The 22,317-nt window shown below is 46.8% G+C and overlaps 1 protein-coding gene across 2 annotated transcripts in view; it reads left to right on the forward strand.

Annotated features, from left to right (window-relative positions):
* Positions 1-22,317, forward strand: part of Tulp3 (TUB like protein 3) — a 30,873-nt gene that overhangs the window by 7,530 nt on the left and 1,026 nt on the right. For both annotated transcript variants that reach the window (XM_057773534.1, XM_057773545.1), the window contains exons 2-10: positions 7,601-7,652; positions 13,550-13,709; positions 14,199-14,378; positions 16,536-16,660; positions 16,872-17,069; positions 18,011-18,123; positions 19,542-19,656; positions 20,598-20,696; positions 21,424-21,595. In XM_057773534.1, the coding sequence (XP_057629517.1) occupies positions 7,601-7,652; positions 13,550-13,709; positions 14,199-14,378; positions 16,536-16,660; positions 16,872-17,069; positions 18,011-18,123; positions 19,542-19,656; positions 20,598-20,696; positions 21,424-21,595 (1,214 nt within the window). The remainder of the gene's footprint in view (positions 1-7,600; positions 7,653-13,549; positions 13,710-14,198; positions 14,379-16,535; positions 16,661-16,871; positions 17,070-18,010; positions 18,124-19,541; positions 19,657-20,597; positions 20,697-21,423; positions 21,596-22,317) is intronic.

The following is a 22,317-nucleotide window of genomic DNA, read 5'->3' on the forward strand; positions in this document are numbered from 1 at the left end:
GCTAGTTCCAGGACAGCTAGGGCTGTTACACAGAGAAACCCTGTCTCGAAAAACCAAAAAAAAAAAACAAAAAACAAAAAAAAAAACAAAAGCAAAAGCAAAAAGCAATTTTTAAATTATTATGTTTGCTTTTTAGCATGGCTGACTTTTTTTCTTAAAGGTTTCATTCAGCTTATGTGCATTAGTGTTTTGTCCACATTCATATTTGTGTGAAGGTGTTAGATTCCCTGGAACTGTAGTTACAGACGGTTATGAGCTGCTGTGTGGGTGCTGGGTTGAACCTGGGTCCTCTGCCCTGGAAGAGCAGTCAGTGCTCTTAACCACCAAGCATCTCTCCAGCCTGTTTGTTTGTATTTTACAAGGTCTTGTTATGTAGTCAGGGATAGCTTTGAAGTCTTTCAAATCCTGCCTCAGCTTTTAAGTACTGGTATGCAATACTGTGCTCAACTTGTAAATCCATCTGTGTGAGAGATTTCTAGAATGTACAGAGGGAGCATGTATGTGTCAGTGAGGTGCCCAACAAATAAGCGTGTGACATTGCTGGTTCTTAGGTTTCTAGATTGATGTTTTTTAAAGACTTTTTAAAAAAATTTTATGTTACATGCGTGTGTTTCACCCGCATGGAAGTATGTACACCACATTCATGTCTGATGCCTTGAGAGACCGGAAGAGGGCATTGGATCTCCTGGAACTGGGGCTATAGGTGGTTAGGAGCTGCCATGGAAACTGTGTCTGGGGGCTGGAGAGATGGCTCAGTGGTTAAGAGCACTGACTGCTCTTCCAGAGGACCTGGGTTCAATTCCCAGCACCCACATGGCAGCTCACAACTGTCCATAGCTACAGTTCTAGGGGATCTAACACTCTCATGCAGTCATGAATGTGGACAAAGCACCAATGCACATAAAATAAAATCTAAAAAAGAGAAACTGTCTGGCCACCACATGTCCACCATGGCATATATGCCCAAATATACATACATACAAAATGTAGTTAAAGTCAAAAAATAAAATCAATATTGTGCTGTAATAGGATCCTAGCAAGGACCCTGGGAGGGGAAAAACTAATTTCCCCGGACAGCTTGGCTATTGAGGGAGACTGGTTCCGCTGTGGTTATGATGGCAGATCACATTTGAATACATTGCTTTTGTCTTTTCTGTTTATTTTATCCATCAATTTAGTTGATTTTTTTTTCTCCAGTAAGAAAACAATCCCCAAGGAGCGTGTGTTGTTCAGTCTTAATGTGGAGGCTGCAGGAAGCAGGCATGGTTATTTATACTGGCCTGCTGTTGTTTGTTTGTTTGTGTCTCTATGCCAACTCAGGCAGGAGGTCCTGCTTCGGTTACTGACTCTTGCTAGGCATCTTTAGTTCAGCTACAGGATTCTGTGTCCATAGATTGGAGACTCGAAAGTTTTCTAACTTCCCTTAGTAAGGTGTGAAATTCAGAATGTCGTTGATAATTGACAGAATGATAGAAGAGAAGGAATCCCTAAGAAGCAAAGACCAGGGCTGTGTCTGGCCCAAAAAGGAATCTGTCCCCTGTCATCTATGCTGTGTGGTTCCCTTGTCTTCCCATTACTGCTTCTACTTCCTCTTCCTCTGTCTCTCCTGGCCTCTTAGATTTATCTAGATTACCCTTTTGTCTATTATTTGCTTAGTTTGGGTTTTTGTTGGTTGGGGTTTTTATTTGTTTTGGGGAGGCAGTGTCTCATTCATCCCAGGCTAACCAAAATGACCTTGAACCCCTGATCTTGCCTCCATCTCCAGAGTCCTAGGATCATTAGCTTGGCCACCACATATGACCTTATGAGAGACATTTTTTTCTGTTAAAGGTATAGCCTAACAAGGGTCCTATTCTTTGGAATCTTTCTAGAGTCTCATCTGCGTGTCTTGTCAGTTCACCCACGGGCAAGTGTACAGGTGTTGTCATAAACATATATTCATGAAGCTAGCTGTGTGTTGTTCAAGAAATTATCCTTGCCGGGCAGTGGGTGGCACACACCTTTAACCCCATCACTCAGGGAGGCAGAGGCAGATGGATCTCTGTATGTTTGAGGCCAACCTGGTCTACAGAGTGAGTTCCAAGCCAGCCAGAGATACACAGAGAAGCCCTGTCTCAAAAACAAAAGAGTCTTGTCTGGCAAGAATCCAGGGTGTAGGATTCGAGAGCAACACTCAGATGGACTGTTGGGGGTAAGAAGTTTATTATCAGGACAGAAAGCAACAGAAATGGCAGGGCTCTGAGGAGACTCAGGCCATGCAGCAGAGTTGGGGTCCCTTCTTACAGATTTTACAGGATCCTGCTGTCTGGCTGTCTCTCATTCCCTAGCAGGCACAGGAAAGGGGGAGAAGAGAACATGTCAGTGTATTGTAGTTCTTTGATATGTCTGATTGTCCAGTCTGCCAGCGCAGGGTGCTCACTTGGGGAAGTAAGAAGCCAGGTACCTGGAAGTCTGTTAGCTAAAGATTCAGGTGGTGGTCTTAGGAGGATGCCTGCCAGTTTCTGTCTGCCTGGGACGGGGACGACTGCTTCGGGTACTGTGTCCTGAGCAACAACCTGGTCTGGATTCTGAAGAGCTGGAGAGGTGGCCCAGTGGATTGGAGTGCTTGCTGCGCAAGCAAGGGGTCCTGAGTTCAAATCCCCTGGCACCCATGTAAAAATCTGGGAGTGGCCATTGCATATACCTATATCACCAGTGTTCTATGCAAAGGAGACAGGATTGGCCAAGCCAGTTTTCTTTATTCATTAGCCAATCATATTCACAGCATACAAAGGGGGAATCCCACATCTTAGGCTTGCTGGCTGCCAGCATAGTTACATAGTTCAGAGATTCTGTCTCGTGGGACTAAGGCAGAGAATGAGAGAACGGGACACCCAGTGTTCTCTGGCCTCCACATACATGTGCACATGTTCATGTACATGCATGAGTGCATATACCACATATATGCATGCATGCACACGCACACACACAAAGAGCTGTGTTTACTTTCCTAGAGTGTTCATTTCCTTTAGACTTGCCCTCATGGTCCCCTTACCCTAGAGCAGAGGGATCCTGCTCGCCTCTGTGGCTATCAGTTTTTGGCAGGTGGCTTGGTGTGTAAAGTGACAGTCACCTTTAATACATGTTTTAGTATAGTAGTTGAGAGCACAGAGCAGGGCCAGAATGCCTGCCTCTTTTCCCTGGCATTTGCTGCTTGATGACTGTAGACCCACGTAGCCTCATTTAGACGTGTCTCAGTGTCCCCAGAGAGCCCGTGCTAAACTGGATCCCCGAGATCTGATATCAGAATCACAGGCAAGGGAGTCTGATTGCTCATCTCGGGTCAGGTGTCTTCCGGGTGTGTTGATTGATGGTCATGGAGACAAGGTACAGAATAACCGTGTCCCCTCCCCAAGAGGCTGCAGTATAGCTGAGGTTGGCCTTGCACCATAGAGACTGCTCCTTAGTGTGCTGGGTGTAGGCTTGTGCTGCCACAGCCGTTCACATACTTCACTACTTTTGCCTTTTCTTTCTTGAGACAGGGTCTCTGTCTATCTCTACGTATCCTGACTATCCTAGAACTTGCTGTGTAGATTAGGCTGACCTCTAGCTCACAAAGATCCTCCTGCCTCTGATACCACTCCTCACACAATACATAGATGAATGTAATGAGAGTCATTTTAGAGTTTGTCTTTCCCATAGCAGCTCACCAGTCCTCCCTTGCGCACCAGGTGACTTACCTCTCCTGAGCTTTGTTGCTGTCGCTCAGCCCCAGGATAATCCTCGCTTGTCACCTCACTGATAACATCTGAGACTGACAAGCAGGCGTTTGTGACCAGTGAAAGAACTGTTCACTTCAGTCCCTCCTGGGAAAGCCATGGCCGAGTCTCACTGTCCTGTTCCCTTCCTGCAGAGTGGCTTTGCTCTCCCCAGGACCTGGGGGCTTGCCGAGCCTCTACACCCTTGCCTGTGTCCGTCAGCATCCGTCTCTGGTGGAGACATCACTCATGACTGTTCAGCTGCACTGAGCTCCAGAGAGCTCACAGGGAATGTTGAGAGAGTGGCCTAGAGGTGGAGGTGGAGATTGTTCAAGATTATCGAGTATCTGAAACAGTAGGCAAGCCGTCTGTCAGGGAACGGTCCACAGCAGCAGTAGGAGGGAGAGAAGTCTTCCAGCGAGCGAGCTAGCTTTGATTGATCTTGGGCAAATATCTTCACAGTTAACCTTCTCTCAGCTCCCTGGAAATACCCTGTGTGTAATTGGTTGCAGTATTCAAGGGCAAACTGGCCATGGAGGCACACTCCTTTAATCCTAGCACCAGGGAAGCAGAAGCAGGCAGATCAAGGGCAGAGGATTGATAAGTTATTCAGCCCATAGTTAGGAAATAAACATTTATAAAAATGTCTTATTTTTGTAACTCTTACTGTTTTTTTATTTGGGAAAATAATTGACTTTTGAATCTACGCCTTTCCCTAGCTCACTAACCCACACCCATTCTTGGGAGTGTCTTTGTCTTTCCTAATAAACTGTGTCTATAATTATTTAGAAATTAAATTTGCAAAAATATTACCAAAAAAAAGTGTTCAAAAGTAACCTTTGCCCTTCACCTCAGTTTATCTCTTGTGTAATAGTGACTCCCACATTAGAAAACAACAAGAAGCTGGGTAGTGGTGGCGCACACCCTTAATCCCAGCACTCAGGAGGCAGAGGCGGGTGGATCTCTGTGAGTGTGAGGCCAACTTGGTCTACAAAATGAATCTAGGACAGCCTGGAAATGTTACACAGAAAAACCCTGTCTCAAAAAAAAAAAAAAATTTATGGTGGACAGTAGTCAGGTGAATGTCTTTGATCCCAGCACTCAGGAGGTAGAAACTGGTTGAGCTCTGTGTTCGAAACCAACCTGATCTACTACAGAGCAAGTTCCAGGATAGAACAACATAGTACCTCAACATCTCTCTTTTGTTTTGTTTTGAGACAGGGTTTCTTTGTTTAACAGTGTGGCTGTCATGGAACTAGCTGTGTAGATCAGACTGCCCTCAAACTCACAGAGATCTGCTTGCCCCTGTCTCCGAGTGCTGGAATTAAAACTGTGCACCACCACTGCCTGGTGCCTCAACCTCTCATTACTGGAGATCTTAACGGGATGTTTGGCTTGGTTGTTTAGACAGGTTTTGCTAGTCGAGGCTAGCCTCAAGCTGGAAGAGTCCTGGGAAGCATGATGCCTGACTTGGCCGTCTTCGTCATAGTGAAGCTCCCTGCTTTCTCCACTTTGCCGTTCCCTACTCTGTGGTCACTGACCATTCTTCAATGAAGTCCTGTGATGTGATTATGTTTGTCCCATCTCCTTCCACCACAGTTAATCAAATCAGCAAAGTTATGGTCTTAGGAAATGGGGCTTTGGGGAATTGAGTAGGTTATGAGGGCAGAGGCTTCAGGAGGATGGAATAGGGAAAAAAAAGAAAGAAAACAAACTTTTGTATCCATATGGTAGACTGTCGGAGCTGTGGGGGTTGGGACTGGAGACAGGGTTCTCACATTAACAGCACATTCTGTTTCAGGTTACTTCTTGTTTGTTTTCTCAGGGCCTGTGCCTGTCCTCAGCCTCTGGTTCGATTTAGAATTCCTGTGGCTATGTGTACGTGTCATAGTCCTATAGCATCTGTTTACTACTCCGTTCAAGTCAGAATGCTTTCGTGATACCCTGCTATTTACATCTGCCCAGCTTGCCCAGGCTTGCTGGAAGGAATTGAGTGCTGTCTGGGTGCAGCCTTGAAGACACGCCCGGCACACTGATTGTTAGAGACCTTGAAAGGACTGCTCCAGGCTTGGGGGTGTTCAGTCGGAGTGTAGCTTTGTTTAGGTTTCAGGAGGTGTGGGGAGGCGTGGGGAGGAGAGGGGAGATGTGGGGAGGGATGGTCTTTAGCTGTGCCAGAAGGCATCACAGTTTTGGTTCAGTGTTGAGGACAGAGAGTGAAAGCATTGAGCAAAGGCAGGTTTGCAGCAGCTGTTGGGAAATGCTAAGCGTAGCCTCAGAGTCTCTTCTCCGGGTTAACCCTTTCCCACACACTGTTTATGATGGGATTGTCTCAGTCATTTTAGACGCCATCTTTGCAAATCTACACCAGTCCCCCTGGATAGCAACACTGTTCACCCTGCATTGAGGATGGAAATAGAAACCTCAGGAGAAATGCAGGGACCCGTAGAGAGGTCAGAAATGGGTTGCAGTGGGAGGAGGGGCTGGTATTGTTAGTGCTTCATGGTTTTCTTGTTTGTTCCTTTGTTTAGTTTGTTCTGCAGTGCTGGGGTTTGAACCCATGGCCTTACTATATAGTACTGATGACCTGGAACTCACTGTGTAAACCAAGCTAGCCTCTCACAGAAGTCTGCCTGCCTCTGCATCCCCAGTGCTGGGATTATAGGTGTATGCCAACATCACCTGGCCATTTTTTTTTTCCTAATAAGAAGTCTGTCTCAGAGCTACAAGTGTGGCTCAGTGGTGTATTAGTTACTAGCTTAGTCTGCCCAAGGACCAGAATTCAATCCCTATCACTACCCAAAATGCTAGATGATGGGTGGATAGATGAATGATGGGTTTGTGGATGGATGGTGGGTGGGTGGCAGATTAAAAGGAGCCTGGAGAGATAGTTTAGTGGTAAGATCACGTGCTGCCCCTCCAGAGGACCTGACTTCAGTCCTACCAACACACACCTCACATGCAGCTCACAACCACCTGTAACTCCAGCTCCAGGGATGTTTGCCCTCTTCTGGCTCCCCATGGTGTCAGTCTGTGTATCCCTTAATGCTAAGGAACTGTTCTCTGCAGAACAAATGTTACTACTGCCAGACGTTGTTGATTTTGAGACACCATGAAGCCCCAGACTGTCCTCAAGGTCAGGGCCTCCTAGCTTCACCTCCCCTCCACCCCCCAACCCCCCACCCCATACTGGGACTGCAGGTGTGAGCAGCCGTGCATGGCCCTGATTGCAGATCTTAGGGAAGTCAGTCAAGGTTAGTAGCTGAGTCCCTGTTTCCTTCTCATAGAAGTAGCTTCAAAAAAGAACTAAAATAATCTGATTCTTAGGTACAATTTGGATTTAGCTGTTAAACTTTGGCATGGCTCTCCAAGCCTCTGCTTCTTCATCTTAGGTGTGAGAAATCAGTCTTAATTCATAGGGTTGCTTTAAGGAATCAACAAAACAAGACACATACAAAACACTCAGACCAGGTTGTTTTGGAACAGGATGAGTACTTGATGTACAGTTTAAAGCAAAAAGAAAGGGCTGTGTGTGACTCCATGCACAGGCTTGGTGGGTGAGTGGGCCTGTGTGGTTGTGGGTGGGCCTATGTGGTAGTGGGTGGATCAGTGTGGTTGCAGGTGGGATCTGTGTGGTTGTGGGTGGACCTGCGTGATAGGGGTGGACCTGCGTGGTAGTGGTGGACCTGCGTGGTAGTGGGTAGATCTTGCCTGAGTGTAGACAACACCTAGAAACAGGCACTTCCTCTAAGGCAAAATCCCTTGGTTCCAGTTAACCCACTGGAATGCATGTATGTAAAAACGAAACAGACAGGCTTTTAGGATGCTTTTGTCTTCATGTGCTCTCTTTTTCTGTTTTGTGACAGTGCTTTTGAAGATGAGACACTGAGGCTTCGGCAGCTGAAGCTGGACAATCAGGTGAGCAGGGGCTCTCGGGGGCCGTCCTGGCTGGAGCTGGTGGTCTCGGCTCTGAAGTCATGACAGGGTCTCACAGAAAGACTAGATGGGCAGGATCGCTCATGGCTGCTCATTAAACAGGGTCTGAACTTAGTCGCCAAGCCAAAGGTCTGGGCTGTGGCAGGAGCAGGGCGATTTGACAATGGTAGCAATTAACTGGCTTTGTTAATAATCAATGAAAACCTCCTGACACCTTCTACAGGAACTAGAAGAATGTTGTAGCTGGGCCTGGTAGCACTAACTGGTAATCCCTGCTCTAGAGAGACTGATCACCGCGAGGTCAAGGTCAGTCTGAGCTGCATAGGGAGACCCTACCTCAAAACACTAAAATATAATAGATAGATAGATAGATAGATAGATAGATAGATAGATAGATAGATAGATAGACAAGCAAATAAATAAATAAATAAATAAATAAGAGATGTATTAGCCTGCTGCTTATTGCCATAACAAATTACATGAGACTGGGTACATTATTTTTTAAAAAAAAACTTACAGATTTAGAGGCTAAAGTTCAAGATCCAGCAGATACCCAGCACTTGGGAGGCAGAGGCAGGTGGATCTCTGTGAGTTCGAGACCAGCCTGGTCTACAAGAGCTAGTTCCAGGACAGGCTCCAAAACCACAGAGAAATCCTGTCTCGAAAAACCAAAACCAAACTAAACAAACAAAAAAAGATCCAGCAGATTCATCTGGTGTCTGGTGACGCCTGTCTTAATTAGGCTTCTATTGCTGGGATAAACGCCATGACTGAGTCTGGAGTCTATCATGAAGAAAGTGTGCTACAGACTTGCCTAAAAGCACATCTTAGAGAGGCATTTTCTCAACTGAGGTTCCTTCTTCCTAGATGGCTCTAGTTTATACCAGATTGCATAAAACTAGCCCGCACAGCCTCCTTAGCCCTCACAGCCCCCTTAGTTATAACACAGCCTGACGGAGACCAACAAAGAAAATAATTGGTACAGGAGAGATGCCATAGGCCGGGTGATGGTGGCGCACACCTTTAATCCCAGCACTCGGGAGGCAGAGGCAGGCGGATCTCTGTGAGTTTGAGACCAGCCTGGGCTACAGAGCTAGTTCCAGGACAGGCTCCAAAGCCAAAGAGAAACCCTGTCTCGAAAAACCAAAAAAAAAAGAAAGAAAGAAAAAGGAGAGATGCCATGTGAAAGGGCAGGAAAATAGCTTTGTAGGTGGAGACTGCTTGTTCATCCCCCACCCAAGACCCAAAATAATCACACAGAAACTGTATTAATTAAAACACTGCTTGGCGTATTAGCTTTGACTTCTTATTAACTAACTTTTACATCTTAAATTAATCCATTTCTATTATTTTGTATTTTACCATGAGGCTTGTGGTTTGCCAGTAGGTAAGGTTCTTGTGTGTCTTATCTCCTTCGGCAGCTACATGGCATCTCCCTGACTCCACCTTCTTTCTCCCAGCCTTCAGTTTAGTTTTCCTGCCTAGCTCTATTCTGCGCTGCCAAAGACCCGAAGCAGCTTCTTTATTAACCAGTGGTAGCAAAGCATATTCACAGCATACAGAGAGGGGATTCCCACATCATAACTTTTTTTTTCTTTTTGGTTTCTTTGGGGGATGCATAGCAGGCCTTAGCTGGCCTCAAACTACAGAGATTCTCCTGCCTCTGCCTCCTAAGTGCTGGGATTAAAGACGTGTCCAACCCTACCCAGCTTTTTGATTCTTGAAATAGATTCTTGCTGTGTTGCCCACCCAGGCCTCAAATTCATAATCCTCCTGCCTCCACCTCCTGAGGACTGGGTTTATAGGCGTGTTCCACCACAGCTGGCACTTGTTATGACCTTTTGCTCTTGGAACCAGCTGACACCCTGGGTGGGGGGGCCGCCTTAATCCCTTCCCACAGCAGGCCTGCAGATGACTTAACCCTTCCACCAGGCCATAGTTTTCTCGCACGCCTTGGAACTTGCTGTGTAGCCCAGGCTTTCTCTGAAGTCAGTCCTCCTGCCTCAGCCTCTCTGGTGCTGGGTTATGACCTCTACCCCCATTTTCTCACCCTTCAGCGTGACTACACTTGACTGCATGGGGCCCTGCTTCAGCACGTGACTCTTTGGGAGACACTGCAGGTCATGTCCACACTGGAACAAAACCACTTAACAGTTTTTCCTTCTCTAGATTTTGGTCTAAGGCAGATCTCTGAGTTTGAGATCTACAGAGTGAGTTTCAGGACAACCAAGGCTACACAAAGAAACCCTGTGTCAAAACAAAAAAACCAAAAAGCAAAATTTTGGCCTGTCCTTGCTGCTGTGCTGTTTAAATTTTGTTTTGTTTTACTTTGTTTTGTTTTGGTTTTTGGTTTTTTGAGACAGAGTTTCTCTTTGTGGTTTTGGAGCCTATCCTGGAACTTGCTTTGTGGATCAGGCTGGCCTCGATCTCACAGAGATCTGCCAGCCTCTACCTCTTGAGTGCTGGGATTAAAGGCATACACCACCATTGCCTGGTTTATTTTTTTTTAATAGTGTTAGTCACAGGTTTTTTTTTTTTAATATACATTTTATTTATTTATTTAATTTCTATGTGGGAAGGGGTTGGGTTTTCGCAACAGGGTCCCATCCTACAGCCCAGGCTGTCCTCAGACTCCCAACAGTTCTGCCTCAGTCTCCTGAGTATTGCAATTGCAGGTGTATCCTACCCTGCCTAGCTGTGTTTGTTTCCTTTACTGGACTAATAGAATAAGAACCAAGGACAGATTTTTTTAGTAACTTATTTTTATTTTATGTGCATTGGTGTGAAGGTGTCAGATCCCCTGCAACTGGCTCTTCAGACAGTTGTGAGCTGCCATGTGGGTGTGGGAATTGAACCCAGGTCCTCTGGAAGAGCAGTCAGTGCTCTTAACCACCGAGCCATCTCTCCAGCCCCAATTTATTTTTATCTTATGTGCCTCGGTGTTTTGCCTGCGTGTATGTCTGTGTGAGGGTATTGGGTCCCCTAGAACTGAAGTTATAGACAGTTCTAAGTTGCCTTGTGGATGATGGGAATTGAACCCGGGTTCCTTGGAAGAACAGTCAGTGTTCTTAACTGCCGAGCCATCTCTCCAGCCCCCCCAAGAACAGATATTAAAAGATACATTTATTTTTGATTGACACATAGTGATATTCGTCACAGCGACATTGCCTGCCAAGTTTGTTTATGTGCATGTGTGCTTGTCCCTGTGTAAGGGAGTCAGAGGACAGCCTTTGGGTCTCACTTCTCACCCGTCTAGCCATCCAGGTTAGCCTCTCAGGAATCTGCAGAATCCCAGTCTCTGCCTCCCATCTCCCCATGTGGACACCCGAGGATTACAGACACATGAATTACGACAGCTAGATTTTATGTGGGTTCTGGGCATCTGAGCTTAGAACAAACTTGCATGGGCAAACACTTTTACCCATCAAGTCATCTCCCCATCCCATCCCCCAGTGCGTGCGTGCGTGTGTGCGTGCGTGTGTGTGTGTGTGTGTGTGTATTTGTTTGGTTTTTGTTTTTGTTTTATTAGCTCTTTTGAAACAGGGCCTTTCTTTGTAGTCCTGGCTCTCCTGGAACTCACCCTGTAGACCAACCTGTCTTTGAACTCACAGAGATCCACCGACCTATGCCTCCCAAAGTGCAGGGATTAAAGGCACGGCCACCATGCCTGGCTCCCACTAAGTATATATTTGGTGATCATTCCATCAGCGTTCCCTAGCCTAGGGACATGCAACAGTCTTTCATTGCATGCCTGCATGAAGGAAGGAAGGCATGTGCAGCGCTCTGCAGTAACACGCTGTAAAGATTAGGCAATTTAGAACTATACCTGACATCCGTCGCTTTCATGTTTGCTTTTCTATGTGATTTTTTTTTTTAATATTTGTCAAAACCATAATAATCACGTGAGTCCGCATGGGGTCTACCTGACAAATCTGATGGCATACAAAGCAAACTGAGTCTAACCAAGAAAACGGTGAGTTCTGAATCTAGTCAACACCTAAGAACAGGCCTGGGGAGAAGGCCCAGGGTGCGGCTGAATCCTGCAGCAGGAGTTGCCTTGGTTACCAGTGCAAAGAACTCAGTGGCGGGAGGGTGGCGACTGCAGAGGGAGCAGGTCACCTGCAAAGCAGAGGAGGAATCGGCAAAGATGAGAAGACATTTTCCACCGTGGAGGTCAGCAAGGACCAGTCCCTGTCATGGATACCACACAGAACAGTATTCCAGACTCACCACCAATTGTGACCCCTTTGATCCTACCTGAGACTCCCCTAGAATCTTTAGAAATTACCAGAGGTTAGTGGTGCCTGTAATGGCAGCACTGAGCAGGTAGAGGAGGGATGGTCCCAGGTTCAAAGCCGGCCTCAGCTGCATAGCAAAACCCTGCTTCTAACATTGTTGTCGCATTTGCTCATGGCTTTTGCCTGCCCTCTCTAGCCTTAAATCACCCCTGATTTCTGCAACACCGGATACAGTCCAGATGAGACGCTGGACCACTTGAGTTCCCACCAATGCCAGAGCCTTCTGGTCTCCAACACTTATTGGTTCCTAGCGTCTCAGTGGGCATGAAGCTGGGTCTTCATCTCCCTAATGACCAATAGTGCTAAACTGTTCATAGCTTAAAATAAAACAAAACAACAACAACAGGATCTAGCTGTGTGGCTCTAGCTGTCTGGAATTCCAGTTCCAGGAAATCTGCTTCCGTCTTCTGAGCTCTGTGGCCATCGGGCATGCTCGTGGACAGAACTGTTGTGAACAAAGAAAAATAAATATAATTTAAAAATAGTATATGTGACAGAGCTTTCCTTTCTGCCTTACTGGGGCATTTCTCTCATCTCCATTCCTGCCTTTTTGCCTGACTTTGCTTTATCTTGCTGCTGTTTTGGTTTGGTTTAGAGGAACTCAGTCTCCCCCTGTTAGCCAGTCCTGGGATCAGTGTCCTCCTGCTTCAGCCTCCAAGTGAGTTTCCACATCATAACCATGACTTTGTATATACAGGGTGTGTATGTTAGTTTTTGCCAACACAACACAAGCTGACGTCATCTAAGAGGGACCCTCGGTTGAGAAACAGCGCCCATCCGATGGCGTGTAGGCAAGCCTGGGGGCATTTCTTGATTGGTGATTAATATGAAAAGGGTTAGCTCACTGTGGGCGGGGCCATCCCTGGGATGGTGGTCCTGGAGTATAAAAGAAGACTGAGCCCCTGGGGAGCAAGCCTGGCAGCAGCATTCCTCCATGACCCCTACTCTGTTCTTGCCGCCACCTGCCTGTCCTGACTTGCCTTTTGTGGAAATGAAGTCTCTCCTTCCAGGACAGATTGGGTCATGGTGCTCATCACTGCCCCTGAAAGTCACTAAGACGCAAGCAAGCATCCTGCAGAGTTGCCCCAGCCCGATTCTTTATCTCCTGTCTACCCGTAAACTGAATTTCCCTGCTCAGAATGTCCCAACTATCTTTTTTTTCTTCTCACTTCTGCTCCAAGTTCATTTGATTTCAATTTGTAAGATGAACAAGAATGCAAAACTGAGGTTGGCTGTGGCAGAACATCCAAGTGATCCCAAGATTTGGGAGATTTGGTCGAGATGGTCATTAGCTGAAAATCAGTCTGTAACACATAGGAAGACCCTGTCTCAGAAAAGAGGAAAAAGCCTGCCCTGAGTATTTCCATTTCTTCAATTTGTAGACCAGGGTGGCCTCGAACTCACGAAATGCTGGAATTAAGGATATGCACCTCTATGCTCAGCTGGCGTGTTTGCATCTCTTGTGAAACAAAAAGAGATTCTCAGTAGCTCTTAGGATTAGTTTTTAAAAAGAAAAGAAAGGCCGGCTAAGCTATTCCATGAGGGTAGGCTGTGCGTTGTAATACCGCATTTTCTCTCTAGAGGGCGCTGCTGGAGAAGAAGCAGAGAAAGAAGCGCCTTGAGCCACTTATGGTACAACCAAACCCCGAAGCCAGGCTGCGCCGGTTAAAGCCTAGAGGTGGCGAGGAGCACACGCCTTTGGTGGACCCTCAGCCGCCTCGCAGCGATGTCATCCTACATGGTGTGTATTTAGACGGTACCACGTATGGCTTAAGTACGATTTTCACAGACCCAAGATGAGGCAGGAGAATGCAGACACAGTGCACAAAGACAGTACCGGCTCCCTTCCTAAGATCCTTCCTTATCTTTATAATCACGTTTTGGGTCTTTGGGAAGAGAAATCGTGGAAGATGCCTTCAAGTTTATGTCCAACCTAAAATTATTGATTTTGATGCAAAGTGAATGGCACTTGTCCGAAATGAATGAATGAATTCTCAAAATGAATGAAAAGTCTGGCCCTGAGTCATACTCCCAGCCTTGGCCTCAGTCCTAGGTTCTGAAGTACAGTTTGAGTAGCCAAGCCTGTTTGTAGACTCGGTCCCTGACCTGGACACACGTGCTTATGACGTTAAGGAAGGAGAACTGAGGTGACTGCGTAGCCCTTGATTGGCCGCATCCAAAGCACCCATCTCACTTCCGGTCCACATTCTCTCTTTCTTCGCGCTCCTAGGCATCGATGGGCCAGCTGCTTTCCTTAAGCCAGAGGCTCCCGATTTGGAAAGCAAGCCTCATGTTCTCTCAGTGGGCTCCCCTGCTCCAGAAGAGGCCACCGACAGAAGTGCAGGTGGGGAAAGCCCTCCAGTGGAGACCGCCTCCAAGCCAGACCTTCAGGAGATTCTCCAAAAACACGGTGAGGGTGATGCTCGGTTTATGGCAGGGTGCGTGCCTTCCTGGGTCACTTACAGTCTAAGTGACCCAGACCTGCTTAGTGTGGCTTGGGTTCCAGCATCTTTGACATCTAAGGGGGGACAGTTGGCAACAGTCGTCATTTATGCTGTTGTCTGAGAAGACAAGATAATGAAATACAGAGTAGTCATTATCATATATGACTTTTCATTTTGCCTTTTTTTTTTCCTTAAACCTACTTTCTTTTTGAGACAGAGTTTTTCTGTAGCTTTGGAGCCTGTCTTGGAACTAGCTCTTGTAGACCAGGCTGGCCTTGAACTCACAGAGATCAGCCTGCCTCTGCTTCCTCAGTGCTGGGATTAAAGGCGTGCACCGCCATCACCTGGCCTTATACCTAGTTTCTTTTTCTTTTTTTCCCCCTTTAGACAAGGTATTGCCATGTGACCCAGGCTGACTTCCAATCTGAGATCCTCCTGTCTCAGCCTCTTGAGTGCTGAAACCATAGACATTTATCACCATGCTTGGCTATATAACTTGCCCTTCACGTGAGGAAAGTGAAAGCCAGCAAGGAATTAGTGTATGCTAGGTGCTTGCCTTGCCAGCCCCTCCTGGGAGAGTGGTTGGATACCGAAACAGGTTCGTCCGTTAGAAATAGCTTCTGAGAGTCAGGGAGCTGGCTTATTGGTTAAAGACACCCGCTGCCGGGGCTGGAGAGATGGCTCAGCGGTTAAGAGCATTGCCTGCTCTTCCAAAGGTCCTGAGTTCAATTCCCAGCAACCACATGGTGGCTCACAACCATCTGTAAAGAGGTCTGGCGTCCTCTTCTGGCCTTCAGGCATACACAGACAGAATATTGTATACATAATAAATAAATATTTAAAAAAAAAAAAAAGACACCCGCTGCCGAGCCCAACAGCCAGAGTTCAATCCCTGGAACCCCTTAAGGGAGGAGGAGGATTAATTACCCTCCATACTCACCTAGCAAACCTGTCAACCTGAGTTTAAGCAGAGCCCATGTGGGGGAAGGAGAGAAGCACTCACAGAATAAACAAATTAAAATGTAACTTTTAAAGGTTTGAAGAAGAAAATGGATTCTGTGCATAACTGTATGGAGCTTTATTCTCACATGTCCTCATAGAACGTTTATTCTGGCTGAGGCTTTGTGGCCTGGGGAATGCAGCCCAGATGGTGGAGCGCTTGCCTAGCAAGCCTGAAGTCCTGGGTTTGATTCCCAGCACTGTGTGTATTCCCACACTTGGAAGGTGGAGGTAAGGCGTTCGTTCAAGGTTCTCCTTGCCTGTCTAAGAAGTTCAGGGCTATCCTGGACTACATGAGACCCTGTCTGAAGAATAAGTAAATGTGACTTTATGCTAGAAGTAAAAAGATGCCTGAGAGTCCCTGGATAGCCCCTAACCCAGACAGAGTGGCTGGCAAGCTGCCTGCAGCAGGAACTGGCCCATTGAGGGTACAGTGGTGGATCACGGAGCAAGATGCAGGAGGGTGGGAGGGAGCATGGGTAGGCACACACCTTTACTCCCAACACTTGAGGAGGCAGAGGCAGGAGGATCTCTGTGAGTTCAAGGCCAGCCTGGTCTACGTAGAGAGTTCCAGGACAGCCAGGGGCTCCATAGTGAGACCCTCATCTCAAAAAACAAAACAAATGCTAGTTCCATAGAATGTGGGAGGCCACAACAAGACTTTGGAGTTTGCCTAAAGCATAATAGGAGGCGGTGGTGGTGGTGAGACAAGGTATATGTAGCCCAGGCTGGTCTCCAGCTTGTTATCTAGCCAAGGATAGCCTTGACTTTCTGTTCTGCCACTGTCCCGAGTACTGGGATTATAGACATGCACTACCATGTCTGGTTCCAGTTAGCTATTTACTATTGCATTTTTATTTGTGTGTGTGTGTGTGTGTGTGTGTACATGCCGTGCACACATGTGGCAGTCAGGCACCTTTAGGGAGTCAGTTCTTTCTTTCCACCATGTGGATCCAGGAATCAATCTTAGGTTGTCAACCTTGGCAGCAAGCACCTTTGCCCACTGAGCCATCTCGCTGACCCCAGTTGGGAAGATTTGAAGCAAGAAAAAAATGAAAACGTCTTTATTTCCAGTGTGATCTTCTCAGACAACAGACTGCTGACAGGCTTTCCTTTTCTGCCAGGCATCTTGGGTAGCGTGAACTATGACGAGGAGACCGACAGTGAGGAAGAGGAAGGGGGCAGTCTCAGCTCCCCGTCAGCTCATTCGGAAAAAGAGAGTTCCGTGGCCGGCCAGAAAGCAGCCTCGGTACGCGGTGCCGAGCCAGTGTCCTTCTGCAGCTGGTGTGATCATCCTCAAACACGGAGAACTGTTTACACCGAGGCTTGTGATGCTCCGTTTGACTCACCAGATCGGGAGGGGACTGAAGACAGAGGCAGGGTTTGGTCCGCTAAGTGTCTGACACAGGGCGTGAAGTTTGTACCCGATTCTGGTTGCTCACAGAAAACTCTATTTTCAGGAGACAGGAGCTGCTGGTGTCACAGCCCAGCAAAGCGATGCCCAGCTTGGAGAAGTGGAGAATTTAGAGGACTTCGCATACAGCCCTGCCCCACGGGGTGTCACTGTGAAGTGTCGAGTAACCCGGGATAAGAAAGGCATGGACCGCGGCCTCTTCCCCACCTACTATATGCACCTGGAGAAGGAGGAGAACCGGAAGGTACGGGGTCCATCGTAGCCACTTTCTTCCTTCTCTTCTCCAAGCACTGGTGATAAAATACCATCCACGGCAGGCAGGCACCCCTCTGATAAACCCTTAACCCCAAGATGATCCTAAGGGAACAAGGCTGTCGTGGGAATTGGTTATGCCCGGGGAGTCCCACTAGTTAGCCATTGTCATCTGAAAGAGGGCTGTGTACCCAGATGTCCTGTTCTTAGTGTCTCATGTCAAAACTAGTCATGGTCAGGAATCTCTAATTCCTCACCCCTGTCCACCCTCAAGAAAAGCTTCTGCCCATAATGTAAGGAAGTGGAGAAGTGTTTTCCCATGCTACGATGTAGCTCAGCCCCCTGTACACCAGTAGCTGCCCCACCACGGAGCTGCCCCACCACGAAGCAGTGTGCTTGTTTTCACCTCCCTACCTCTTTTTCTTGATATGGGACTCGTGTAGCCCAGGATATCCTCGAACTTAGAAACTGAGGGTGACTTGTTTCAGATCCTGCTGCCCCAGGCTTCCAAATGCTAGATTTCATTTGTTTATTTATTTTGTGTTTTTTGTTTGAGACAGTCTCTCCGCGTGTAGCCTGGCTATCCTGGAACTCAATCTGTAGACAAGGCTAGCCTTGAATTCAGAGATCCACCTGCCTCTGCCTCCCAAGTGCCACCACCACCTGGCTCTTTTGTTTTTTGTTTGTTTTGGTTTGGTTTTTGAGACAGACAGATTCTATCTGTGTAACTCTGGCTGTCTTGGAACTTTCTCCAGGTAGACCAGGCTGGCCTTGAACTCACAGAGATCCTCCTGCCTCGCCTCCCTAGTGCTGGGAGTAAAGGTGTGCGCCACCATGCCTGTCCTCAGATCCACTTCTTTGCACACGAGAGATGCTGGTAAACACTTGTGGTCTCACTGGACTTGGGTTTGACTGACATTTTTCTTCTCTCAGATATTTCTTCTTGCTGGTAGGAAGCGAAAAAAGAGCAAAACCTCCAACTACCTGATCTCCACAGACCCGACAGACTTGTCTCGTGATGGGGAAAGCTACATCGGCAAACTCAGGTGATGAAGCCTCGGCTGGCCAGCCCGGGCTTCTGCAGCTCCTGTAACTCCAGAATAGTCGCTGTTTATTCCTGCCCACCCCTCGGTCTCTGTCCCTGAAGATTGAACCAAAGGCCTCACACATATGAAGCAATTGCTTTACCACTGAACTACATCCCAAGCCTTTGCTATTGTTTGTTTTTTTGTTTGTTTGTTTTTAAATGATTCCGATATACAGATACGTTCATCTTAAAAAGAAAAACTTTAGCCGGGCATTGGTGGTGAACGCCTTTAATCCCAGCACTTGGTAGGCAGAGGCAGGCAGATTTCTGTGAGTTCAAGGTCATCCTGGCCTACAAAGCAAGTTCCAGGACAACCTGGACTGTTACACAGAAAAACCCTGTCTTAAAAAAGAAAAAAAATTAAAAGAAAATGTTGAGGCCAGTCACTATCACACACACCTTTAGTACCAGAATCTGGGAGACAGAAGCAGGTGGACCATGAGTTCCAGGCCAGCCAGGCTGCTTAAAATAATAGTAATAATAATAATTTATTCTATTAAATTGTTTATTAATTGTTGGGCTGGAGAGATGGCTCAGCGGTTAAGAGCATTGGCTGCTCTTCCAGAGGTCCTGGGTTCAATTCCCAGCAACCACATGGTGGCTCACAGCCATCTGTAATGAGATCTGGTGCCCCCTCTGGCCTGCAGGCATACATGGAAGGAATGCTGTATATATAATAAATAAATAAAAATATTTTTAAAAATTATTTATTAATTGTTAATGATTTATTTATTAAAGTTTTTTAAATAAAAACTTAAAAGAAGAATAATCTTGTGCCAGGCATAGTGGTTTATGCCTGTCATCCCAGAACTTAGGAGACTGAAGCCTAGGATAGAGAGGAAGACAATAAATAAATAAATAAATAAATAAATAAATAAATAAGAAAAAGAAATCTAAGCCTTCCTTGTAAAGATGGTGTCTGTGCTGCTCTTAGGCTGGCAGTCTGTAAACAGAGACTGTTCTTTCATTTCATTTTCTGGCCACCCAAACCCAAATAATCCCAAAATCTATATTAATTACAACACTGTTTGGCCAATTCCTTAGGCATATTCCTAGCTAGTTCTTACATCTAAATTAACCCAATTGTGTTATTTATTTTACCACGAGGCTGTGGTTTGTTACCTTTCTCCTTCAGCAGCTGCACGGAGTCTGCCTGACTCTGCTTTCTTTCTCCCTGCATTCAGTTAGTTTTCCCGCCTACCTATGTTCTGCCCTGGCCAAGGCCAAAGCAGCTTCTTTATTGACCAGTGGCAATAAAACATATTCACAGCATACAGAGTGGAATCCCACATCAGCAGGCAGAGAGGTGTCCCCCTCTCCTTGTCTCCTCAAGAGGAAAATGCCGATCATCATGGTAGCTTTTTCTCCTGATACTAGATCCAATCTCATGGGGACCAAGTTCACAGTGTATGACCATGGTGTCAACCCAGTCAAGGCCCAGGGTCTGGTGGAAAAGGCTCACACCCGGCAGGAGCTGGCTGCCATCTGCTATGTAAGTGCTGTCCTTGCTTTACCTGGTGCTCCTGCCTGGTGCTCCCACCCAGTGCTCCATCTTCAGTGCTCCTTCCTCAGTGCCCTCTGTGTGGCGAGCCAGGCCCAAAGCCAGCTCGGCTCCCTCCTCCCTGGATGTTTCTTTGATCCTCCTTTAGGAGCTGACATCATTTCCTCCTTGTATTTGAGTTTTAATTGGATTTGGATCACCAAGTTCAGTTATAATTCACTCTCCACAAACCTCTCTTCTCTTTTGCTGATGCCTTGCTCTTCGGCCAGAGGCTACAGTAAAAAAAATAGGTTAAAGTTAGAGCCATCTCTTTGCATTTAATGTTCCCCTTTTCCCTTTCCCCTTCCCCTATTCCCTTCCCCTCCCCCTTCCTCCTTCCCTCCCTCCCCTTTCTTTCTTTCTTTCTTTCTTTCTTTCTTTCTTTCTTTCTTTCTTTCTTTCTTTCTTTCTTTCTTTCTTTCTGTAGATGTTGTTTTGGTTTGGTTTTTTCTTTTGAGACAGGGTCTTCTTATATACCCTAGCCTTGCTGCATATTCCAGGCTGGCCTCAAACTCTCAACCTTGCTGTTTCAACCTGCTGAATTCTGGGGTTAAAGGTGTGTACCACCATGGCTGGCTTTCTTTTCTTTCTTTCCTTCCTTGACAAGGGCTCCTGCTTTGCCTAGGCTAGCCCCAAACTCCCGGGCTCAGACAGTCCTCTCACTTCACGCGCCTAAATGCTGGGACATGTATGTGCAGGCGTGTGCCGCCACGCCAGACTTCTGTGTCCGGTTCTCAGGCTCTGTGTTTAGCTCCAGCAAAGAGATGAAACTGATGTTGGTACTCTCAAGGCTGGCAGCATTTTCTGTACCAGTGGAGGTTTCCTGTAAAAGCAGATTGAGGTTTCTCCTCCCCTTCTGTTTCCAAATTCTGCCTTATTTTGCTGTCTTTCAGGAAACAAATGTACTGGGTTTTAAAGGTCCTAGGAAAATGTCTGTGATCATTCCGGGGATGAATATGAATCATGAACGCATCCCATTTCGGCCACGAAATGTAAGTAAAAATACATTCACAGTGAGACCAGGTTTCAAAGACAGAAGAAAAATTATATTCCATCAACAAAGGTCTCTAGAAGACAGTGATACACCTTGAATACAATAATACTGCACAGACGAGACCAGTTAAAAAAGACAAGAAAAAAGCATTGCTTCTTCTGAACCAGGCTAGCTCTTCTGCTCTGGATCTCCAGGATGGAATGTTCCAAGAGATGCTGACTTGAGAGATGACCACATGGCACATCAGCATCTTAAGACTGGGTCTGGAGAGCTGGCCCAGTGGTTAAGAGCACTGGCTACTCTCCCAGAGGACCCAGGTTCAATTCCCAGCGCACATACTGGGTGGCTCGCAACCATCTGTAACTTAAAATAGAAATCAGTAATTGTTTCTAAATTAGAAAAAATGTTTTAAAGAATTGCAGATTCTCTCTGCAATCTGGAGGGATGTCGCAGAGGTTAAGAGCATTGTCTGCTCTTCCAGAGGTCCTGAGTTCAATTCCCAGCAACCACATGGTGGCTCACAACCATCTGTAATGAGATCTGGTGCCCTCTTCTGGCCTGCAGGCAGACATGCAGACAGAACACTGTATACATAATAAATAAACTTAAAAAGAATCGCAGAGCTGGTGCCGATGCTGGTCTTCAGTTCTCCGTTGCTGTTTCCGCTTGTCCCTGTTGTGCCTTCTGACAGATTTGTGACTACATGACATTTTCCCTCCACACAGGAGCACGAGAGCTTGCTTTCAAAGTGGCAGAACAAATCCATGGAGAACCTGATTGAACTGCACAACAAGGCCCCAGTTTGGAGTGACGACACCCAGTCCTATGTCCTCAACTTCCACGGCAGGGTCACTCAGGCGTCAGTGAAGAACTTTCAGATAGTCCACGGAAATGACCGTGAGTGCGGGGGAGGGGCTGGGTGGGCGGAGCTGGGAAGGCATGTCGGGCGGGAGTGGCTAGAGAAACCTTGCCAGGAGGGAGAGCCTGAAAAGACAGAGGCGCAGGGCCAGAGGAGTGCCAGCGTCCTTCTGTGGCACTCCAGCCAGGTGACTGCAGCACTCGATCACAGCTGAGTCCGCCAGCTTCTCTGGGCTTCCCTCCTGTCCTCCGTCTTAGTCAGGAATAATTTCCAAGCCTGTAGGGAGAAGAATAGAAGTAGAAACTTCTAGTTTTACCTTTTTTTTTTTTTTTTTTTTTTGCTTTTTCGAGACAGGGTTTCTCTGTGGCTTTGGAGCCTGTCCTGGAACTAGCTCTGTAGACCAGGCTGGTCTCGAACTCACAGAGATCCACCTGTCTCTGCCTCCCAAGTGCTGGGATTAAAGGCGTGTGCCACCACCACCCGGCTAGTTTTACCTTTTTGAGTCAGGGTCTTGCTATGCAGCCTCAGATGGTGGAGCTGTGATCCTCCTGCCTCATCCTCCTGAATGCTGGGATGACAAGAGTGTGCTACCACACCTAACTGCAAGCTTCCTACCTTATCTATCTATCTATCTATCTATCTATCTATCTATCATCTATCTGTCTATCAATCATCTATCTACCTACCTATCATCTATTTACCCTATCTATCTATCTATCTATCTATCTACCTATCATCTATCTCTCTATCAATTATCTAT

This window comes from Chionomys nivalis, chromosome 1 (genome assembly GCF_950005125.1).
Source record: "Chionomys nivalis chromosome 1, mChiNiv1.1, whole genome shotgun sequence".
NCBI classification, from domain to species: Eukaryota; Metazoa; Chordata; class Mammalia; order Rodentia; family Cricetidae; genus Chionomys; species Chionomys nivalis.